The 24,258-nt window shown below is 45.9% G+C and overlaps 2 protein-coding genes across 5 annotated transcripts in view; one reads left to right on the top strand and one right to left on the bottom strand.

Annotated features, from left to right (window-relative positions):
• Positions 1-521: 521 nt before the first annotated feature.
• Positions 522-24,258, bottom strand: part of OGDH (oxoglutarate dehydrogenase) — a 107,052-nt gene continuing 83,315 nt past the window's right edge. For 2 of the 4 annotated variants that reach the window (XM_049894774.1, XM_049894775.1), the window contains exons 11-23: positions 9,670-9,849; positions 8,961-9,113; positions 8,057-8,159; positions 7,631-7,759; positions 7,082-7,232; positions 6,664-6,791; positions 6,384-6,562; positions 5,704-5,775; positions 4,841-4,969; positions 3,697-3,769; positions 2,485-2,648; positions 2,088-2,242; positions 527-1,977 (exon numbers count right to left, since the gene is read on the bottom strand). In XM_049894774.1, the coding sequence (XP_049750731.1) occupies positions 1,857-1,977; positions 2,088-2,242; positions 2,485-2,648; positions 3,697-3,769; positions 4,841-4,969; positions 5,704-5,775; positions 6,384-6,562; positions 6,664-6,791; positions 7,082-7,232; positions 7,631-7,759; positions 8,057-8,159; positions 8,961-9,113; positions 9,670-9,849 (1,737 nt within the window). In that variant the 3' untranslated portion in view covers positions 527-1,856. Of the gene's footprint in view, positions 1,978-2,087; positions 2,243-2,484; positions 2,649-3,696; positions 3,770-4,840; positions 4,970-5,703; positions 5,776-6,383; positions 6,563-6,663; positions 6,792-7,081; positions 7,233-7,630; positions 7,760-8,056; positions 8,160-8,960; positions 9,114-9,669; positions 9,850-24,258 lie in introns of all 4 variants that reach the window. The other 2 variants (XM_049894776.1, XM_049894777.1) reach the window with 2 other exon arrangements.
• Positions 16,805-17,955, top strand: LOC126082281 (glyceraldehyde-3-phosphate dehydrogenase-like). The gene has a single exon (XM_049894782.1). It carries the CDS (start codon positions 16,823-16,825, stop codon positions 17,822-17,824), a length of 1,002 nt encoding a protein of 333 aa, XP_049750739.1. The 5' UTR covers positions 16,805-16,822; the 3' UTR covers positions 17,825-17,955.

Raw genomic sequence — 24,258 nt, forward strand, 5'->3', positions numbered from 1 at the left:
TGTGGGTGGGTAGGCTCTCTCCATCAGCATGTCCAGGCCTTGGCTTTTCAGGGGGTGGGCACAGTCAACTTTCCACCAGGAGGCCAAGGCTTGGGTTCTAGCTGAAGACCATGGGGTTTGTGGGCCAGAGGTGACAACTGGGCTTCAGAGCTGGGCCTGGTGTGCAGGCCACTGACAGGGGTTGATGAGCCACTTGGGCTTTGGGTACACTGATTGGTAATGATTGGTAAGTGGTATTCACACAGGCCTGCTGGCTCCAAAACAGCAGATGGCAGGGTGTTCTTAGGGCAGAGTGGACGGATTCAGGTGTAAGCAACCCTAGGCATGTAAAAACGTTCTGGATGTTTTCCCCTGAAGCAGGTGTTCTTCTGTTACTGCTGTTAATTTAAAACAGCAACTAAATGGAGAAGCGGGATTCTAATCTGACAAGAGAAGGCTCGGGAAGAAGGCTGTCCGTAAAATGCCGTCTCATTGCGCAGGCCTCCTCTGTCATCTTTACAATGACTGCACTGAGGCCCTCCCGAGCTGAGGCGATGGTGAGAAGACAAGGACTACCCAGTCCACTGGTGCCTGTGCAAGAGTTTGCAGAAGGGGCCCTGAAGGGTTGATCAGACACTGGCATGGGTGAGGAGCCCTCACTGGGCCTGGGGTCTGGGGCCACAGTGAGACGCCCACCCATGGGAGAGGAGGTGGCTGCTTGCCTCCACCTGTCCAAAAAGACTAGGCAGCCCTCCGCCTCCTTGCCATGCCCAGAAACCCAAGCCACATCTCCCAGGTGCCCCCCAGCTTTCTCCCTCAGGGCCAAGAAGGCAGAGCAGGCTGAATGATATTGCACACAGGCCCAAGGATAACTTATTTTATGGGTCAAGCCAAATACAATGAAAAGTTATTTTTTTTTAACCAAAATAAATAAATCAGATCTGTCCCTATAAAGAGTCAAAGTGACGGTGATGAAGGGCAGCTGGCAGTTGACCATGCCCCGTCCCCTCACTTCCCCATTCTCTTGCCCCTCAGACTTGCTTTGGCACAGTAAAGAAAATAATGCATCAGAAAGTTTCCATTTTGTTAAAGGGAAATAAAGGAAAGAAAGAAGAGTTAGGGTTGGGGCCGGGAGGAAGAGGGAGGAGGTGGAGGAGTAAGCAGGACACAGGGTCCCAAGTGCTGGCACCCTGGGGGCTGCGGGGCACCTTGAAGTGCACATTCCAGGCTCCAGGCCCCTGGACCCTAGGCAGGGGCAGACATACACAACCCCACACAAGGGGCACCAGAGGACTCTGGAGAGAGACAGGGCCTTCCTGACTCTGGTGTGTCTTCTGAGCCGAGGTCAGGTAGAGCTGCCCCCTCTGCCTCTGTCCTCGGTCCACCCAGGAGCTGAGAGCCTGGCCAGTGCCCAGCCCACCCCATGGGATCCCTTTCACTGCAGACCCGAGTCCAGGTTGTGGGTAGTTTCCTGCCTGCTGATGCTAAGGATGGGCTGAGGAAGACAAAGCTCTCCTTGTCCCAGATACACAGGCTCTTCCCTTCCTGGGTGGTGAGGACCACCAGCACACCATGAGGCCCCTGGCCTTCCCTGCTGCGGGAACCAGACTGGCCCACAGCCCACCCTTTCCTTCTCCTGTCCCTGAGGCCTCCAGAGAGGTGGGGGCTCTGCAGCCCTGGGGGAGGCCAGTGGCGAGGCATCTGGCAAGGGAGAGGGGCAGCCAAGCAGTTGAGGGGACGAGCGATCCCGTGTCGTCTCAGAGTGGGGAGTGTCGGTGCAGTGGGAGGGAGCCTGGGCAGTGCTGAGGCACTATTCTTTAGTGGAGAAGCATGGCAGTCGTGGGTGGAGGGAGGGGGGCCGGCAGCTCAGGCCGGGTCTATGCCAGGTTCTTGAAGGCGTCCAGGTTGAAGGCCGTGTCCAGAAGGCGCTGCAGCTCTGTCAGGTGGGTCTTCTTGTTGCCAGTGGCTGGAGCAGCCGCTGGGTCCCGGCCAGCATACCTGTAATGGACAGCAAAGAGGGCCATAAGCAGGCCGCCAGGGCTTGATTCGCACAGCAGGCCCCCAGGTCCCCACCTGTGAGTGGGCCTCCCTGGGCTGCAGGGGCTTACCAGACGGGCCGTGAGCGGTTGATGGTTGTCCGGAGCCGGGGTTTCACGTAGTCGTAGTAGCCCTGGTTCTTGTGTTCCTCCTGGCACCAGGCCAGCTCAGCATTGGGGTACTTCTGCACCTCCTTCAGCAGGAGGTCAAAGGGGAATGGGGAAAGCTGGGAGGAAAAGTGAGGTGGCAACGTCAGGCAGAGGACAGTGAGTGAGAGGGCTGGCAGCCAGGTCCCAACAAAAGGGGCAAGGCTTGTGCTCAGAAGGGGACATCTCTCACAGTGACTGGCCCAGACTGAGAGCCGTTCCCCAAGAACAATGGGGCGCTGGCCTGGCGTGCTGGACCTCGCAGGCAGCACTGAGTGTGGCACGCAGTAGAGGGGTGTCCTGTACCACCATCCAACCTCACCTGCTCGATTCTTGTAATGGCCACCTCCTCTGCCATGTTGCGAGCTGCACGCTCTCGGGTGAGGTCGTAGTACACCTTGCCAGTACAGAAGAGAAGTCTCTTGACTTTTTCTGGGTTCTGAGACGCAGGGCCGTTTTCTGGGATCACCCGCTGGAAGTGGGTTCCTACGAGAGAGTCCACACAGCCAACTGACTCTGCCCAGGGTCTTGGCCTGCGGGGCTATCATCACAGGGCCCTGCGATGCCCATGGGCCTTCCACTGCTGCTGTGGTGCCTCGCAATCTCTCAAGACAGCCACGCAGCGTGGCACTTGACACACATGCTGCTTCCAAGGGTTAGAGGCACTGTGCAATGCCTGAGCGCCTTAATTATGAACCTAGCATCCAGAATTTATTCAGACCGAAGGAGAGGTTTTAAAGGCACACCATATGTAACATATACAGAGAAACAAATCCTACCTCTGATATCTAAGAAAGACCAATTTATTGTTTTAAAACTGTCTGTCTCAGACTTCAGTGGCAAATAAGTACATGAAACAATCCCATGCTCACTTTGCTCATACTCTTTGTGGTTGTACTAATATAAAAACTTTCAACACAATGAGAGCAAATATTAAGATAATCAGGGCTGGGACTGGTGTCCATTAGAACAACACTGACTTACAAAAACCCGGTTCCATACCATAGGGTTCATCAGGATCCAAAGAGAATAGAAGCAGGTGGTGCCCTCCTTGCTGTGCCAGGCCCTGTGTTTTACTGTCCCTCACTGTCGGGGCAACAATCTCAGCCCCTTGCATTTGCCTGCCAGTCAGGTGCTGTGTGGGTAAGAAGCCTTGCTTTACACTCATACCACGGGCACGTGACTTGGCAGGTCCCACCAGCCCAGAGGACTCTGAGCCAGCATGGAGCTGCTGCGGATCACTGGAGAGGTGGGTTTTTGTAGCTGCCTCAAAAAGAATCCTGTGGAATACACACAGATAAGTGCCACCACTCCCTGGGGCTGGTGGGCCAACCCTGCCAGGGGACCAAGCTCTCAGGCAAGGTCAGAGTTCTCCCACCCCTGCTGACCCTCTGTCCCACTGCCGAAACACATGGCAAGAGGCACAGAAATCAAAAACAAGTAGACTCCCCACAGCTGCAGCCAAGAACCCCAGTCCAAAGGTTATCATCCCCTCATGGAAACAGCGGTCTTACCCCCTACCCTCCATTCATACCTGGAAGCATTTCATCAAAGCTGGTTCTAGCTTCAGGGTGACGCAGCAGTGACTTTGGAGTGAAGATGATTAACTGAAAGGCAGAATAGATGGGCAGGGTCCTGAAGATTCCAGAAGAGAAGTTAAACGCAAGAGGTTTCCCAAGCCTGAGTCTCTCAGGACACCACCCCCTACCCTCTCCCTGCTCAGTATTATAGTAGGATCTGCAGATCCAGAGAGGCAGGAAGAGGAGAAAGAGAGCAAATGATAACAAACTCTTGCTTCAGCCACTCTTCTGCACTCACCAAGAAGCTGGATCCCAGCCAGCCAGGCACCCACCCTCCTGGCCTGTTCCTGCCAGCCCCTGGTGCCCTGCAACTGCAACGTGGCTTCCCACTGACACCACCTGCATTCAGGAAAGAGCTCCGAGCCTCTCCTGGGCACCCCAGAGCAGAGTGTCATTACACCCGTGCCTCTAGGCCATATGGGTCGCCAGCTGCCAGCAGCCCTGTGACTGTTCTCCTCCCCCGGACTCCCAATGGCCATTGGGAGCCTGGAGAACACAGAGCTGCAGGCCCACCCTGTGCAATCCCCACCCAGCAACATCACCAGGCAACAGGGCTGTGCTCGCTCCTTGAACCTCCACGCGTCCTCCTCCTCCTGTACCACCCCCTACTCGCCTCCCACCCTCCCTCAGCAGACTCCAACTTCAGGACCAGCTGGGGGCCCGCATCTTGGGGAAGGGAAGCCTTTCTTCACACTCAGATGAGCACAGGTGGCATGCTCCCTCTCTCCTTCCCTCATCCCCTACCAGGTTCACCCCTCTTCCAGAGCCCGCCCCACCACCCAGGGCTACCTCGAGGGCTGGGGCCTGTCTGACCCTCTGCACACCCAGCTTGGGGCCCAGTGCACAGCGGGGCTCAAAACATGTGAGGACTACATGAATGGGGACAAGAGTCAGCTAATTTGGGGAAGAGAATGTGAAAGAACAGTCCTTGAAGACTGCTCCTAAGGACCTGCTTGGCTCAATCTATAGCAGTGAGAGAAGGAATGGGGCCATAGCCCCTACTGCCATGCCCCCATCCATCCTTCTGTGGCGCCACTCCGACAGGCCCCAAAGCAAGACTGGGCCTGAGGATCCCTTCCCAGCAGACTTCCAACTGACCGGCTTCCGGAAGGGCAAGAGGATCTGGCGTCGCAGCACGTGGAAGAAGTTGCCAGGGGTGGAGCAGTTGACAACAACCCAGTTGCAGTCATACAGTTGATTTATGTCGAAGTTGGCTTCCTCCAGGTCCTGCAGCAAGAAGAAGGCCAGAAGCCAGGCAAGCCCTGAGCACGTTTCTCATGGGAGGTGTCTGGGGTTGCAGGGGTAGGCACAGGGGCAATAGCAGAGGGAAAACCACATAGCTCCACCTCAAGGGAGTCAGACTTCCCTGGGAGATACAAACACAAGAGGACAAAACCAGAGCAAGTACAGCGGCTTGAGCCAGGTGGTCCTCACACGCTTTGGAATGAGATTCTCCATCCACTGAATCCACTGTTTTTTTCTCTGAAAACTACTGCCCGTCATGAAACAGATGCTATTTTAAGACACAGATTCTACCTAAAACCAATTCTAGTGTTCCACAGAAATTGCCTTCCCAGTAATTTTCCTTGAGCTCCTTAAGTTTCACTGAAATAACCTCAAAATCCTTTTCTCTAAAATAACACTGACTCAACATACACGCAGTATCACCCCTAAAGCTCAGGCCACAGCCATCACACTGGAGTTTGTCTGCAACAGCAGGATGCTCCAGGAAGCAGTCCTGCACACATCTTCTGTGCTCTGTGGGGTTTCTCAGTTAGTGCCCCGACAGGCATGTGGCCGCAACTATGCACCCACCCTGGGGTGCACCTGCCTGGCTGGCTCTTGGAGTCCTCAGCTACAAAGCAGGGCACAGCACTGACTCCTTCAGCAGCTCCAGGAGCTGTGTCTGGGTAGGGCCAGGGAAGGACAGGGACAATGTCCTTAGGGACTGCTCTACTCACCGGCAGGACATCTGGGTCGTCATTGCACATCTGCAGGAACCTCTCTGGTCTGGCTGAGGAATGTTCTGGACCCTGGAACCAGACACACAGTTATATTTGGGAGCTTCTCTCATGCTAACAGCAGCACTCACTCTGTTTCTCTTCCATGACAACTTGCTGACTTTTAGTCTGAAAAACTCTAATTTCTCTTTTTCATGATAACAGAATTCATGTCTTTCCTCTCCCTCCCTGCCACTGAGCACACGGCGACATGTCTTCTTGCAGGACTGGACCCAGGACTCTGCTCTATTTCTATCAGGTCCAAACCCGAGTCTTAGGATAGGAGAGTCTTACAGACTGACTGTATCACACAGGGCACCTCTGCAGCAGGGAGAGCTCCACAAGGGGTGGGTAGGTGTGGAGAGGGGCTAAGGAGCTTCCCAGGATGACACAGGGGCTCCACCTGTCAGGTCAGGCAGATGCATTGGCACCAACTACTTGTGGTCAGGGGCTGGGCAGAGGGATGGAGGAAGGACAGACGTGCCAGCAGCACCCAGATGATGCAACTCTTGCCTTCCAAAGTGGCACCCCAATCTAAGGCCCCAGAAACAGATGAATGGGCAGTGCCCATAGGAGCTGGCTCGATGCCTATCTCTGGAGTGAGGTCCAGGACAGGCTTGGTGGGGAGGCAAAGTACTCACCATGCCCTCCATGCCATGGGGCAGCAGCAGCACAATGCCGTTCTGCCGCACCCACTTGGCTTGTCCTGGGCAGATGAACTGGTCAATGATGCACTGGGCTGTGTTGTGGAAGTCGCCAAACTGAGCCTCCCAGAGGACCAGGGCATTGGGGCTGGCCATGGCAAAGCCCAGCTCAAAGCCTGCCAACAACAAGAGGAGGAAACCCCACCCCAATAGTCAGTCCACAGGCACTGGAGGCCAGAAGTCTCTGTAGTCTTGAGTGCAGAGTGCAGCCACTCACCCAGGACTCCGTACTCTGACAGGGAGCTGTTGCAGACAGTGTAGGGGGCCTGATTGGGCCAGAGATGGTTCATGGGGATGCAGGTCCTCTTGTCCACATTCTGGTCATGCAGCACATGGTGTCGGTGGCTGGAGCAAAGAGCAGTGTTACTAGCCGGGAAACCCAGCCCACTCTCTGAGTGCCGGGCTAGTGTGCTGAGGACCCTGACGGGACATAGCAGAGCACACATACACTGGGGCTGCCCACCAGGCAGCTGCAGAACACAGCCAGACCAGCCAGGGAAATGGCTCTTTGAAGCCTAAGACAATGGGAAGTTCATAATTGTTTTTTGGAAATGATTTTCTTCAAGAAGAAAATCTCCACAGCCCCTTTCCACCTCTACCCTTTGAAGGGCAAACAGAAGCACCCAGCGTCTCACCTGAAAGTGCCTCGCTCCACATCTTGGCCACTTAGTCGGATGTGGATCCCCTCTTTCAGGAGAGAGCCAAAGGCCATGTACTCGGCCAGGGCCCAGTCCACAGTCCTGTTCTTCACCAGCTCACCCCGAGTTTTCAGGATCCGGCTCAGCCCTGTAGAGACGCTGCACTTACCAGCCAGCTCAGGCCCCAGGACAGTCAGCTACTGCCCTCACTTCCCAGGACCCCTTGTGACAAGAGCTGAGATGTCCCTCCATCTTAGGACTCCTGACTGGCTGGAAAAGTGGCAAAATGGAATTTAATTACAGACCGTGGGTCAACTCAAAAAGCTGTGGCAGCTCATCCTTCCCTTTAGCGCCAGCTAGGGTAGGTGGGTGAACACGCTCACCGGGCTCCCTCCCTCAGCTCTCCAGTGGCCTTGCATGAGGCAGGGGCTGTAGTCTATGGGCCGCATGATGGGACCGAGGTCCTGGGCGCCCGGGTGCAGCACAGTCCTAGACAGAAGCCTCCGTGCCACATGCCCTCAGTGCTTCTATGACAGCAAGTGTTACCTCCATGAATGGTGAAGTTCTCCACAGGCACAGAGCTGGCCACACTCCCAATGTGGGTCAGAATATCTTCTGTTAAACCCGTGGAAGGGCAAGACATGCTCCTCGGCTGCCCATCCAGGGTGAAGAAACCTGGGAGAGAAATGGTATGCTGGGGCACCATGACCGCTGAGATAATGAGAAGTGCTGTTGACCAGGGGAAGGTCTTAGTGCAGCTCAGAACATATCACACAGGACATGGGAGATGCCTTCTCCATTCCCCAACGGAAGCACTGGTCCAGGGCCTGGACTTGAACGCAGAACCGTGATGGGTGGGAGGGTGAGTGAGCTCTCTTCTGGGAAGGGGGATCAAGGTTCTAGCACATTCACAAAGGAGTCTGTGCCCTACGAGAGATCAGGGACTTCACCAGTTTCCTTTTCCTGACTCACCAGGCCAGGGAGAGTCAAGCCAGTGCTTGATGTGCAAGATTTTCTCATCTTTGGACCTAGCAAATGCCTCCTCACAGATCTTGTCATACTTCGAGATTTCCTCCTGGAAAGCCATGACACAACGCAGCAGTTACAGGACTCTCTGCCCTCAGCCCAGCAGACCTCAGAGCCGCACGCCGCCCACACCTCACTTCCCTTGGCACAGAGCATGCAGACTCTGCCAGCTTCCACCCACTCTTCCCCAGGAGTGCAGCCTTTACGTGCTAAGACGTGCAAGAGCCCAGATGCCTTATTCTTTTCATTCCCAGTAGTTTCTTCTCCACATTTACTGGCTGGAACTCCTCCTCAAAGTTCAGTCCCCTGTTCTCCCTGCCCCAACAGTCTTTCTTAAAAATGGGTCTAGTTCACAGTTCCTAGCACAGCCCCCAGAAGGACCGGCCTCCACAGTGTGCCTTCCCAGCTGTGCTGACCTCTGCGGCCTGATTCCCACACCTCCAAACTGGCTGCCTCACAAACGCCTCGCCCTGACCCAGCCTTCTCTGTTCCTGACACCAGCATCACTGCAGAAGTCCTTCTAACTCAACTCACGGAGCTGAAAGCTCACCACCCCCAGGCTCTTGGCCAAGCGGGACCTTTCATCTTACTAGAGGCCACTGTCCCACCCCATCTCTAACCTACCCTGCTCCACCTTCACAGCCCTGCTGAGTCCCACTTCTTTGTCAAACTTCCCAGAGCCCAGACACTCTGAAAGCTATGCATTGAAATGCTGTAGTCATAAATACATTTCCACGTTTTCTCCAGGATGCTAGTAGCTCTGCAAAGCAAGAACTGCCCTGCAGCCTCCCTGGTCTAACCCCCTGCCAGCTCTGGAGTGCTCTGTGGAGTAAAAGCTGGGGGACCGCACCTCATACTCCGGCTGGTTGACCACTCCCTGTGACACGAGCAACTCGGCGTACTTCTGCAGCACGGGCTTCTGCTTTCGGATCTGCTTGTACATGAGCGGCTGTGTGAACATGGGCTCATCCATCTCGTTGTGGCCATTGCGCCGGTAACACACCTGGTCATCCAGTGAAAACCAGGGTTAGAGAACCATAGTCACAGTCCCCTGAGAAGCAGTGGCATCAGTGGGGAAACCTGCCAGGCTAGGGCTCAGGGGCATGAGGATCTGTTCCATTTCTTCCAACATGACAGTCAGCAAGTCTTTTGCCTGCTCTGCTCAGTTTACTGATGCTAGAACTAGGACACTGCCTCTCTCCCCTTCACATACTAGAGTTGTTTTGACTATCAAATTAGGTAAAACGAGAGAGTGATTTGGGAATTCAAGTGTTTTATCCACAAGCTGGCCCCGTGATAGGACCAGACTAGCTCACCAATTACCTTCTCCACCATCAGGGCTCTGTTGTTACAAAGCACAACACGCTTCGTGGCTCATGGCTACATTTAGGCTTGAATACTGAGGAGTTACAAGACATTCATGAGTTAGACTAGAGGGGAATCCATTTGAGACACAGTTCTAGAGAAATTCTGAGTTGACTCATCAAGCTAAGAAAGCCCCTACACCTCAGAAGCTCAGCTTGGTGATGTTCGTTCCTGGAAGAACTTGGGGCACTCACCAGGTCAACAACCACATCCTTGTGGAAGGTACTCCTCCACTCAGCAGCCACGTTGCACACATACATCACTGCTTCAGGGTCGTCTGAGTTCACGTGGAAAATGGGGGCGTTCACCACACGGGCCACGTCTGTAGGGTAGGGAGAGGACCGGGCCATCCGGGGATCTGTGGTGAAGCCGATCTGCAAGGAGCATGGCAGGTCTCATCAAGCAGACGCCTGAGTAGGGCCACAGCTCAGAGGTCGAGGGCAGGCAGGGGTGCATCTGGTCAGCAGTACCAGGAGCAGGAGACACACTCAACACGTTCACTTAATATGGAAATATTGGGGGCCAACACAGTCCTGACACGACTCTTGAGTAACTCCTCGAGTCACTTTTCAGGTTTCTTTTTTCCTTTACATTTTTTATTTTTCCTATCCTAATAACTAAATTCATTTTTTTATAACTAAATTCATGTATATCCAACATAGAGAATTTAGAAGAGACAGAGAGTATAAAAGATTAAACAAAATTATCTATAATCCCACCAAATATGGTGTATTTTGAAAATAGTGTAAATATTTTGATGTTTTCCTATTCAGACTATATATATGTATTTCTATAACTTTGTATTTAATTCATTTAGCACTATTTCTTTGCAAAGAAAATTTAAAGGTTTTACAATCCTATTACTTGTTAGCTGCTGTCGAGTCAGCCCCCAACTCATGGTGACCCAACACACAAATGTACTAAAATTTAATTATATATATCCATAATTTTATGTTCTGCATTAAAATTTTTTTCATGGAAGAATCCCAGCATATAGAAATGTGTAATACTATAACGATCACCCATGAACCTATCACCCAATATGAACAAATCTTAGCAGCTTCACCGTATTTGTTTCTAGACCTTTTTTATTCCTTCGAATAAAACAAAACATTCCTGTTACACTTGGAGCCCAAGCCCACCTTCCTCCCTGATTCTATTCCTTTGCAGGGGGATCCACGGCCCTGAAATTAGCAACCTTCTTTCCACATATTAGTATACATAGTTCAAATATCCATACTATGTGGTATCTTTTTAGGCCTCTGGTAACTTTATGACATAATTTCAAACTTACAAATAAGTTGAAAGAACAGTACAATGAACTCCTGTGGACCCTTTAACCAGATTGGTCAATGGTTTACATTTCACCCTGCGTGCTTTACTTTTCATACTCTGTTACACGCAGGCACATTTTAACCTAAACATTTAGGAGTAAGCTGTAGACAGTGCCCTTTTACCTGAAATACTTCAGTGTCCTAAAAACAAAGATACTTCCTTAGTTAGCCACAGCACAATTCTCAACCTGAAATGATACACTACTACTAGCTAGTCCACGGTCTACATACGCATTTCATCGATTATCCTAATAATGCCCGTACGGTTTTTTTTTTTCCTTCAGTCTAATCCAATCCAGGACATCACATTGCATTTAGCTGTCAAGTCTCTTGAGCCTCCCTTAAATCTGGAAGGCTTTGCCTTTTGTGGTTTTTCATGACGGTAACATTTTGAAGAGTATCTGTATGTGTTTTAAATGCCATATTCTATATACCTTACGTATGTATTGTATTCTATACACTGTGCAAATCCTCTGCAAGTTGCTTTTTGGCCTAACACTTGTTTTTACGATTCATCCAGGCTGACACATGTAGCTCTAATTCATGAATTTTAACCACTAAATAGTACAGCACAGTGTATTTATTCATTCTCCTGCTGGTGGATATTTCAGTTGTTTTCAATCTGTGGTTAATGCAAACAGTGTTATTATATACATTCTTATACAGGTTTTCACCAGCAAATACTGAGTGTATTGCAGTATATTCCCGGGAAGGGAAATCTAATCCATCGGGTATAAGCATCGTAAACTTTACAACATATTATCTGATTATTCTCCAAAGTGGAGCCTTGGTGGTGTAATGGTTAAGTTCAGCTGCTAACTCAAAGGCTGGTGGTTTAAACCTACCCAACGGCTCTGTGGGAGAAAGACATGGCAATCATCTCCCTTAAAGATTAAAAACAACCCTAGGAAACCCAACGGGCAGTTCTACTCTGTCACATTTGAGTCATTAGGAGTCGAAACCAACGTGACAGCACCTAACAACAACTCTCCAAAGTGGCTGTGCCATTTATACTCTTGTTGGCAGCCTGAGTATCCTGCATTTTCCACTTAACATAGTGAATATTGTCCCAGGATATCAGATATTTTAACGGTTGGAAAATAGCACTTCCTATGGTTTTGCCAAAATTTATGCAAAGACTCTTCTATTCTTATTTCCTAATTCCATGGTAGTACAAATACAGCTTTGACACACGTATTTATACAAAAATACTTAGCATGTGATTGTTTCCCTGAGAGAGGTTTCTAGAAAGACTGTCAAGGTATGTTCTTAAGAGAACAAGAGTCTCAGCAAAGCAGCCACATCTCTCCCCCTACAGCTCTCCCCTGATCCTATACCACCTGTGACTGATGAGGCCAAAGGCAGTAACGAGATTAAAGAAAATACTGGCACACTGTGGTCCTTATAAAGGCCCAAGAACTCCACGTTTATGTGAAATTGCTTTTAAATAATCTCCTTTCTCATATGCACTAAAGAGGAGGATTAGAAACTGATGAGTACGTTAAACACGATACGCTGAGCAGAAGTCTGATCAACACCTACAGAGGTCCCTGAACAACTCAGCAAGTAATGGACCCAGCCCTGCCCACGCAGCTTCTACCACTTAGGGAAATGTGGCTATCTAACCGGTAAGTTACTGATGGTAATGTGCCCATTACATCTATCACCCAATATGAACAAATCTTAGCAGCTTCACCGTATTTGTTTCTAGACCACACAGAAAGAATTTTATGTGCAAAATCATAAAATTCCATCTTTTTTTATAGTTCTGTTTTTGAAAAATCCAAGAATATGGGTAAAAAAATTCAAATAGTACAAAAGGTTACAGGGTGAAACCTGCTTTGACATTTTGAAACCTTGGTTCCCCAACTGCCCCCCAACATCAACCACTGTTACTACCTCTGTGTCCACCAAGCACAGGGATCTACACGGGGGTACACACATATAGATATATATGCACGTATTTTTTAAAACCCTAAGTGGAGGTACATGCTGCAGGCTGTTCTGTACTTTTTCCCACTTCATATACCCTGTAGCACACTTCGTCAATATATATGTAGGTTTCAGTCTTTCAAATTGCCTTATTCTACGGTATTAACAATTGCACTTATTAGTGTGCATATTTATGTGCCAGGCACCATTCTAAGCATTTCACAAGCATTATTTAATACTTGTAAATACATGTACAGATACATCATACATTATTTAAGTAGCTCCCTACTGATTTACTGATGGAAGTTTAGATGTCTAGTCTTCTGCTACTACAAATTCTGCAGCAGTAATATCTTTAAAGATGCCTCTTATATATGTGTACTCATGTACTGGCAGGAAAAATCCATATAAGTGGAACTGCTGATTTTAGGAGCTGAAAGGGACACTAGAAGTCAAATGGTTTATCCTTCGCCGTGCTTGAAGTCCTGTTTACTTCGACTTTGACTAAGAGTTCCTTAGTTGTTCCAAAACTTCTGGAGACAGCTGATTTCCCTCTGGAACAGGTCTGATTGTTGGAAGTCCTTTCTTTCATTCAACCAAAATCTGCATCTGCTTCCTGTTAACAGCCACCCATTGTGTGGATTCTGCCCATTATATTCTCTGCTACACGAACTGTTCATGTGTTTGAAAACAGCTCTCATGTTACCTGGCAGCCCTTTACCTTCCAGGCCACACACACATGCGCGCACGCACGCACGCACACACACACACAGAGTACATCACTGGTTATTCCTGTGGGAGAGCTTCCAGACACTGCACCACGCCAGGACACCCTCCTCTCTATGCTGTCTCATTTATGTTTGACCAAAATACCTGACTTTGTCTTCAAGAAATCTGACAAACCCGAAGCTTCCCTGTACTGCTTGTGTGATGTGATTTTTAAATTTAAATATAATAAATGTTTGTAGTATAAAGGACAGTCTCAAATCAATGACCTAAATGTTCACTTTAAGAAACCAGAAAAAGATTAAATTAAACCCAAAGCAAGTAAAAGGAAAGCAATAATAAAGGGCAGAAATCAGTGAAATTGAAAAGAGGAAAACAGTAGTGAAAACTAATGCTGTTTCTTTGGGGAAAAAAAATTGGTAAACCTATAGCCAGAATAACCAACAAAAACAGAGAAAAGACATAAATACCAGGAGTAGGAAACCACTAAAGATCTTACAGACACCAAAAGGATAATAAGGGAATACTACAATGCTATGCCCATAAGTTCTACAATTTAAATGAAATGGACAAATTCCTTGAAAGACACAAATGACTGAAGCTCACTAAAGGAGAAACAGAAGCCTAAATAATTCTATATTTACCAAAAAAAATAAATTTATACTTAAAATCATTCCAGAGACTTCAGCTTCTGGAAAGATACAGTAGACGTACTGCTAAGTATAGCTAAAATCTCTGCACACTATATATAAAACAAACATAAAACTCGGAAGGTAGAGAGAAGGTAGACTGGCCCAGGGACCTTAGGACCTGAAGAACAACAGGGTGGCAAGTTTTCTGGGTTTTCTTTTTGCCTCATATATCCCAGACTGGGTGCTGGAGAAACCGGCAACATGGAAATGCCAACTGATACAGACAAAAAGAAAGTAAAAAAAAAAAATCCTGCTCTCTCTAGGACCAGGGAAGGGCAACTTAGCAAGACAGAAAACTTTCGAATAGTAACTGTTCTACTCCAGCCAAACACCACAGAAAAAACTGCAGCTCCACCCCACCAGCAAAGGCTGAGCAGAGGGCCTAAATTGGCGGTAATTAGGCACCCCAAGCCCCTCACTGGGATGAGACTGTGTCAGAGACGGCCCAGTGGGGAAGTGTCAGAGACGGCCCAGTGGGGAAGTGTCAGAGAAGGCCTAGTGGAGAATCAGGATTTTCACCACTGCACAGCAGTAATGAGGCCACACACCCCTGGCCCTGGGAAATAGAAACGAAGCATCCCTGTTCATCCCCTTACCTCCCTGGCTTTCCACTCCCATTTCACAGTAACAAGGTAATGCTCCTCTCCCCCTGCCACCCCACCAGAGAGGTGTTCAAAGGAGGCCAGTCATAACAGAAGGTGTAAATGATATTCAGTCTTATAACATAATATCCCAAATGTGCAGGTTTCAAGTGAAAATCACTCATCATATCAATAACCAGGAAAATCTCAGCCTAAATGAGAAAAGAATCAATAGACATCAACATCACGATGACACAGATACTAGAATTATCTAACAAAGACTTTAAAAAACAGCCACCGTAAAAATGTTTCAACAAGAATTAAAAACACACAGGAACAAGACAAGAATGTCCTTTATCACCAATAAAATGTAACACTGTGCTTGAAGTCCTAGCTAGAGCAATAAGGAAAGAAAAAGAAGTAAAGGGCATCCAAATTGGAAAGGAAGAAGTAAAACCATTCCTATTCACGGATGATATGATACTATACATAGAAAACCCTTAAGACTCCACAAGAAAACTACTGGAAAGATTCAACAGAGTAGTACGACACAAGATAAACATACAAAAATCAGCTGGATTCCTATACACCAATAAAGAGAACTATGAAAAGGAAATCAGGAAAACAACACCATTTATAACAGCCCCTAAAAAAATAAAAAACTTGGGAATAAATCTAACCAGGGACGTAAAAGACCTATACAAAAAAAAACTACAAAACACTACTGCAAGAAACCAAAAAAAGACCTACATAGATGAAAAAAACATACCATGCTCATACATTAAGACTCAACATTGTGAGAATGTCAATTCCTCCCAAAGTAATCTACAAATACAATGCAATCCTGATACAAATACCAATGGCATTCTTTAATGAGATGGAAAAACTAATCATTAACTTTATATGGAAAGGAAAGAGGCCACGGATAGGTAAAGCATTACTGAAGAAGAAGAACAAAGCAGGAAGCCTCATACTACCTGACCTCAGAACCTACTATACAGCTCTGATAGTCAAAACACCTGGTACTGGTACAACGTCAGTCACATTGACCAATGGAACAGAATTGAGAACCCAGATGTAAATCCATCCACCTCCAGTCACCCAATCTTTGACAAAGACCCAAAGTCAATTAAATGGAGAAAAGGCAGTCTTTGTAACAAATGGTACTGGCAAAACTGGATATCCACCTGTAAAAAAATGAAACAGGACCCATACCTCACACCACACAAAAACTAATTCAAAATGGATCAAAGACCTAAATATAAAACCAAAAATCACAAAGATCATAGAAGAAAAAATAGGGTCAATGCTAGGGGACCTAATATATGGCATAAATAGGACACAAACCATAACTAACAATACACAAACACCAGATGATAATCTAGAGAACTGGTATCTACTAAAAATTGAACACTTATGCTGATCAAAAGACTTCACCAAGGGAGTAAAAAGAGAACCTACAGACTGGGAAAAAAATTTTGGCTATGACAAATCCAACATAGGTCTAATCTCTAAAATCTACAGGGAAATCTAATACCTGTACAACAAAAAGACAAATTAAATTAAAAAATGGGCAATGGATATGAACAGGTACTTCGCCAAGGAAGACATTCAGCAGCCTAAAAGACACACGAGGAAATACGATCACCAGCCGTTAGAGAAATGCAAATCAAAACTACAATTAGATACCATCTCAACTCAAAATTACTGGCACTAATAAAAATAAATAAATAACAAATGCTGGAGAGGCTCTGGGGAGACTGGAACTCTTACACACCGCTGGTGGGAATGCAAAATGGTACAACCGTTTTGGAAAACATTATGGCGCTTCCTTAAAAAGCTAAAAATAGAAATACCATACTATCCAGAAATCCCATTCCTAGGAATATATCCTACAGAAATAAGAGCCTTCATGCGAACAGACATATGCACACCTATGTTCACTGCAGCATTATTCCCAATAGCAAAAAGAAGGAAACAACCTAAGTGCCCATCAAAAGATGAATGGAGGCTCTCTGCTCCTCCCGGTTTAGTTGACAGCCGCTACTTTTCATGCAGTGCCAGCCGCATCCCTAAGACACGATGGTGAAGGTCGGAGTAAACGGATTTGGCCGTGTTGGATGCCTGGTCACCAGGGCTGCTTTTAACACTGGCAAAGTGGACATTGTTGCCATCAATGACCCCTTCATTGATCTCCACTACGTGGTCTACATGTTCCAGTATGATTCCACCCATGGCAAATTCCATGACACCGTCAAGGCTGAGAACGGAAAGCTTGTCATCAATGGGAAACCCATCTCTATCTTCCAGGAGCGAGATCCCGCCAACATCCAGTGGGGTGATGCTGGTGCTGAGTATGTTGTAGAGTCCACTGGTATCTTTACAACTTTGGAGAAGGCTGGGGCTCACTTGAAGGGTGGCGCCAAAAGGGTAATCATCTCTGCCCCTTCTGCTGATGCCCCCATGTTTGTGATGGGCGTGAACCACGAGAAGTATGACAACTCTCTCAAGATTGTCAGCAATGCTTCCTGCACCACCAACTGCTTGGCTCCCCTGGCCAAGGTCATCCACGACAACTCTGGCATCGTGGAGGGACTCATGACCACAGTCCATGCCATCACTGCCACCCAGAAGACTGTGGATGGCCCCTCTGGGAAACAGTGGCGTGATGGCCGTGGGGCTGCCCAGAACATCATCCCTGCATCTACTGGCGCTGCTAAGGCTGTGGGCAAGGTCATCCCTGAGCTGAATGGGAAGCTCACTGGCATGGCCTTCCGTGTCCCCACCCCCAACGTGTCAGTGGTGGATCTGACCTGCTGTCTGGAGAAAGCTGCCAAATACGATGACATTAAGAAGGTGGTGAAGCAGGCATTGGAGGGTCCCCTAAAGGGCATCCTGGGCTACACTGAAGACCAGGTTGTCTCCTGCGACTTTAACAGTGACAGCCACTCTTCCACCTTTGATGCTGGGGCTGGCATTGCCCTCAATGACCACTTTGTCAAGCTCATTTCCTGGTATGACAATGAATTTGGCTACAGTAACAGGGTGGTGGACCTTATGGTCCACATGGCCTCCAAGGAATAAGACCCCTTTGGACCACCAGCCCCAGCAAATAGCACTAGAGGAAGAGAGGTCCTCTAAGCTGCTGGGAAGTCCTTGCCCCAACTTGATCCAACACACTGAGAATCTCCCATCCTCTACAGTTTCCATCCATATCCCCTGAAGAAAGGGGAGTGGGGCTTAGAGAGCCCAAACTTGTCATGTACCATCAATAAAGTATACTATACCCATAAAAAAAAAAAAAAAAAAAAAAAGGAGAACATCCGGGAGCCAAGATGGTGGAATAGACAGACACTTCTCACAAGCCCTCTTTACAAGAAAGACACGAAAAAACAAGTGAAACGAGCATATTTGTGACAAGTGGGGAGCCCTGAGCATAAAAGGCAAGCTTAGACAACGAACTGAGGGGTAGGGGGAGGAAGAGACCGCTCAGAAGTGGAGAGGAGTTACCGGAATTGAATCTCGGAGAGCCCTCAGGCACCATTCCTGGAGCAGCGGCAGTGGTGGTGGGCTGGTACTAGCTTTCCGCTGCAGTTTCCTCAGAGAGAAGCAGCCAGCCACACAGCCTACTCACACTTCCAGAACCTGAGCAGAACAGCGCTCTCGGCAAAAGCTAAGTACTTGCATATATTTTACCAAGCCCCCCACCCCCAAGAGGGCTTCAGCGGCTAAATCCCTGGCAAGCACCTAGGGCCATCCTCCTGGCGATGGAGAAGGAAAAAATTTGCAACTGGGGGGAAAAGATAATTTGCTAGCTCCATTAACCAGAGGAGCTCAGGACGGAAGTGGCTCCTGTCCAGGCATAAACCGTCCATGGACCTTGAGTACCTTTCCCTTCTGCATGGGCCTGTGTGGGCCTGTTTCAGGAGAATAGGCCCTTGTTGGCAGACTCCAACTATTTCAACTGTGTGGTGGATAAGTGGGTGTTTGACATTTGACATTGCTTTGCCTATTGAACAAGGTCCTCACCTACCCATATCAGGCACCTAAGGACTAGTAGCTCCACTCAGGTCACCCAGCCACCGGCGACAGAGGTCCAAAGACAACTGGAACCTCCCAGTCCTTACAACCAAAAACTTTGGGTGCCCATGGTCCCTCTGCAGAACCCACCCACCAGCATGCTCTAGGGACCAGAGATGCGTTTTCTTCAGAGACACTTGGGGGTCAGTTCTCAGCCCCCCGCCTTGTTCAGAGCGTGACCCCCTGCTGCAATCAGATACTGATATATACGTCAATGACCCCTGCCCCTCTAAGACAGCGTCTATTCCACACACTTGATGATCAGCTACCTGGAAACCTGAGCTGAATTCATACAACAAAACTGAAAGAACTCCTAGACTGATATACCTGATGACAGCTCTAGCCAGCTGAGGACAGGACACCAGAGCTCCAAAGGTGAAAATAATCAAGCTAGCTCACTCAAGCAACCCATAGGGGTATACCAAAACAAAACAAAGCCAGCAGCTATGACACAGTAAGCAAGCATAAACTAATACAATAACTTATAGATAGCTTGGAGACAACAGTCAATCTCAAGTCACATAAAGAAACAGGCCATGATCACCTCCACAGGCTCTCAAAACAAAGAATCCAGGGATCTTTTAGATGAAAGTGCATTCCTGGAATTACCAGACGCAGAATACAAAAGTTTAATATACAGAACCCTTCAAGACATCAGGAAGGAAATGAGGCAATACGCAGAACAAGCCAAGGAACACACAGATAAAGCAACTGAAGAACTCAGAAAGATTATTCAGGAACATAATGAAAAGTTTAATAAACTGGAAAAATCCATAGACAGACAGCAATCAGAAATTCAGAAGATTAACAATAAATTACAGAATTAGATAACTCAGTAGAAAGTCAGAGGGGCAGAATTGAGCAAGTAGAAGCTAGAATTTCTGAACTTGAAGATAAATCACTTGGCACTAATATATTTGAAGAAAAATCAGATAAAAGAATTAAAAAAAATGAAGAAACCTTAAGAATCATGTGGGACTCTATCAAGAGAAATAACCTACGAGTGATTGGAGTACCAGAACAGGGAGGGATAACAGAAAATACAGAGAAAATTGTTGAGGACTTGTTGGTAGCAAACTTCCCTGATATTGTGAAAGATGAGAAGATATCTATCCAAGATGCTCATCGAACGCCACATCCGGTAGATGTTAAAAGAAAGTCACCAAGACATATTATAATCAAGCTTGCCAAAACCAAAGATAAGGAGACAATTATAAGAGCAGCCAGGGATAAAAGAAAAGTCACCTACAAGAAAGAGCCAATAAGAATAAACTCGGACTACTCAGCAGAAACCATGCAGGCAAGAAGGCAATGGGATGACATATTTAAAAAACTGAAGGAAAAAAATTGCCTGCCAAGAATCATATGTCCATCAAAACTGTCTCTTAAATATGAAGGTGAAATTAAGACATTTCCAGATAAACACAAGTTGAGGGAATTCATAAAAACCAACACCAAACTACAAGAAATACTAAAGGGAGTTCTTTGGTTAGAAAATCAATAATATCAGGTATTGACCCAAGACTAGAACACTGGGCAGAGTAACCAGAAGTCAACCCAGACAGGGAAAAAAAAAAAAAAAAGCCCAACACAGGGTAACGGCGATGTTATTATATAAAAGAAGACAACATTAAAATAATAAAGAGGAACTAAGAAATGTAATCACACACCTTCCATATGGAGAGGAAGATACGGTGATGCAAAGAAATAAAAGTTAGTTATAAATTTAGAAAACTAAGGGTAAATAATAAGGTAACCGCAAAGGAGACGAACTACCCTACTCATCAAAATAAAATACAAGGGAAAAATACAGACTCAGCAGAATCAAAATCAACAACAACAAATATGAGGAAAGGACACTATATAAAGAAAATCTACTCAGCACATAAAATCAAGTGGGAAAAAGAAGTTGTCAACACACAAAAAAAGACATCAAAATGATAGGACTAAATTCATACCTATCCATAATTACTCTGAATGTAAATGGACTAAATGCACCAATGAAGAGACACAGAGTGGCAGAATGGATTAAAAAACAAGATCCATCTATATGCTGCCTACAAGAGGCGCACCTTAGACTTAGAAACATAAACAAACTAAAACTCAAAGAATGGAAAAAAATAAATCAAGCAAGCAACAATCAAAAAAGAGCAGGAGTGGCAATATTAATTTCTGACAAAATAGACTTTAAAGTAAAATCCAGCAGAAAAGATAAGGAAGGACACTATATAATGATTAAAGGGACAATACACCAAGAAGATATAACCATATTAAATATTTACGCACCCAATGACAGGGCTGCAAGACACATAAAAAAAATTCTATCAGCATTGAAAAGTGAAATAGACAGCTCTACAATAATAGTAGGAGACTTCAACAGACCACTTTCGGTGAAGGACAGAATATCCAGAAAGAAGCTCAATAAACACACGGAAGATCTAAATGCCACAATCAACCAACTTGACCTCGTAGACACATACAGAACACTCCACCCAACAGCAACCAAGTATACTTTCTTTTCTAGTGCACATGGAACATTCTCTAGAGTAGACCACACATTAGGTCATAAAGCAAGCAAGCCTTAGCAGAATCCAAAACATTGAAATATTAGAAAGCATCTTCTCTGACCATAAGGCCATAAAAGTGTAAATCAATAACAGAAAAGCAGGGGAAAAAATCACCTAGAAACTGAAAAATACCCTGCTCAAAAAAGACTGCATTATAGAAGACATTAAGGATGGAATAAAAAAATTCAGAGAATCCACTGAGAATGAAAACACTTCCTATCAGAACCTCTGGGAGATGGCAAAAGCGGTGCTCAGAGGCCAGTTTACATCCAAAAATGCACACATCCAAAAAGAAGAAAGGGCCAAAATCAAAGACTTATCCCTACAACTTGAGCAAATAGAAAGAGAGGAACAAAAGAAACCCACAGCCACCAGAAGAAAACAAGTAATAAAAATTAGAGCTGGACTAAATGAATTAGAGAACAGAAAAACAATTGAAAGAATTAACAAAGCCAAAAGCTGGTTCTTTGAAAAAATTAACAAAATTGATAAACCATTGGCCAGACTGACTAAAGAAATACAGGAAAGGAAACAAATAACCTGAATAAGAAACGAGAAGGGCCACATCACAACAGACCTAACTGAAATTAAAAGAATCATATCAGATTATTACGAAAAATTGTACTCTAACAAATTTGAAAACCTAGAAGAAAAGGATGAATTCCTGGAAAAACACTACCTACCTAAACTAACACAATCAGAAGTAGAACAACTAAATAGACCCATAACAAAAAAAGAGATTGAAAAGGTAATCAAAAAACTCCCAACAAAAAAAAGCCCTGGCACAGATGGCTTCACTGCAGAGTCCTACCAAACTTTCAGAGAAGAGTTAACACCACTACTACTAAAGGTATTTCAAAGCATAGAAAATGACAGAATACTGCCTAACTCATTCTATGAAGCCACCATATCCCTGATACCAAAACCAGGTAAAGACACACAAAAAAAGAAAATTATTACAGACCTATATCCCTCATGAACATAGATGCAAAAATCCTCAACAAAATTCTAGCCAATAAAATTCAACAACATATCAAAAAAATAATCCACCATGACCAAGTGGGATTTATACCAGGTATGCAAGGCTGGTTTAATATTAGAAAAACCATTAATGTAATCCACCATATAAATAAAACAAAAGACAAAAACCGCAAGGCTGGTTTAATATTAGAAAAACCATTAATGTAATCCACCATATAAATAAAACAAAAGACAAAAACCACATGATCTTATCAATTGATGCAGAAAAGGCATTTGACAAAGTCCAACACCCATTTATGATAAAAACTCTCACCAAAATAGGAACTGAAGGAAAATTCCTCAACATAATAAAGGGCATCTATGCAAATTTTATGCAAAGCCAACAGCCAACATCACTCTAAATGGAGAGAGCCTGAAAGCATTTCCCTTGAGAACGGGAACCAGACAAGGATGCCCTTTATCACCGCTCTTATTCAACATTGTGCTAGAAGTCCTAGCCAGAGCAATTAGGCTAGACAAAGAAATAAAAGGTATCCGGATTGGCAAGGAGGTACTAAAATTATCTCTATTTGCAGATGACATGATCTTATACACAGAAAACCCTAAGGAATCCTCCAGAAAACTACTGAAACTAATAGAAGAGTTTGGCAGAGTCTCAGGTTATAAGATAAACATACAAAAATCACTTGGATTCCTCTACATCAACAAAAAGAACATTGAAGAGGAAATCACCAAATCAATACCATTCACAGTAGCCCCCAGGAAGATAAAATACTTAGGAATAATTCTAACCAAAGATGTAAAAGACGTATATAAAGAAAACTACAAAGTACTACTACAAGAAACTAAAAGGGACCTACTTAAGTGGAAAAACATACCTTGCTCATGGATAGGAAGACTAAACATAGTAAAAATGTCTATTCTACCAAAAGCCATCTATACATACAATGTGCTTCCGATCCAAATTCCAATGACATTTTTAAATGTGATGGAGAAACAAATCACCAACTTCATATGGAAGGGAAAGAAGCCTCGGATAAGTGAAGCATTACTGAAAAAGAAGAAGAAAGTGGGAGGCCTCACTCTACCTGATTTCAGAACCTATTATACAGCCACGGTAGTCAAAACAGCCTGGTACTGGTACAACAACAGGCACACAGACCAATGAAACAGAATTGAGAACCCAGATATACATCCATCCATATATGAGCAGCTGATATTTGACAAAGGCCCAGTGTCAGTTAATTGGGGAAAAGATAGTCTTTTTAACAAACGGTGCTGGCATAACTGGATATCCATTTGCAAAAAAATGAAACAGGACCCATACCTCACACCATGCACAAAAACTAACTCCAAGTGGATCAAAGACCTAAACATAAAGACTAAAATGATAACGATCATGGAAGAAAAAATAGGGACAACGTTAGGAGCCCTAATACAAGGCATAAACAGAATACAAAACATTACCAAAAATGATGAAGAGAAACCAGATAACTGGGAGCTCCTAACAATCAAACACCTATGCTCATCTAAAGACTTCACCAAAAGAGTAAAAAGACCACCTACAGACTGGGAAAGAATTTTCAGCTATGACATCTCAGACCAGCGCCTGATCTCTAAAATCTATATGATTCTGTTAAAACTCAAACACAAAAAGACAAACAACCCAATCAAAAGGTGGGCAAAGGATACAAATACACACTTCACTAAAGAAGATATTCAGGCAGCTAACAGATACATGAGAAAATGCTCTCGATCATTAGCCATTAGAGAAATGCAAATTAAAACTACGATGAGATTCCATCTCACTCCAACAAGGCTGGCATTAATCCAAAAAACACAAAATAATAAATGTTGGAGAGGCTGTGGAGAGATTGGAACTCTTATACA

Source organism: Elephas maximus, chromosome 8, assembly GCF_024166365.1.
Source record: "Elephas maximus indicus isolate mEleMax1 chromosome 8, mEleMax1 primary haplotype, whole genome shotgun sequence".
Classification (NCBI taxonomy): domain Eukaryota; kingdom Metazoa; phylum Chordata; class Mammalia; order Proboscidea; family Elephantidae; genus Elephas; species Elephas maximus.

Coding starts and splice junctions, on each gene's coding strand:
- LOC126082281 (XM_049894782.1), top strand. CDS start 16,823: ATGGTGAAGGTCGGAGTAAACGGATTTGGCCGTGTTGGATGCCTGGTC.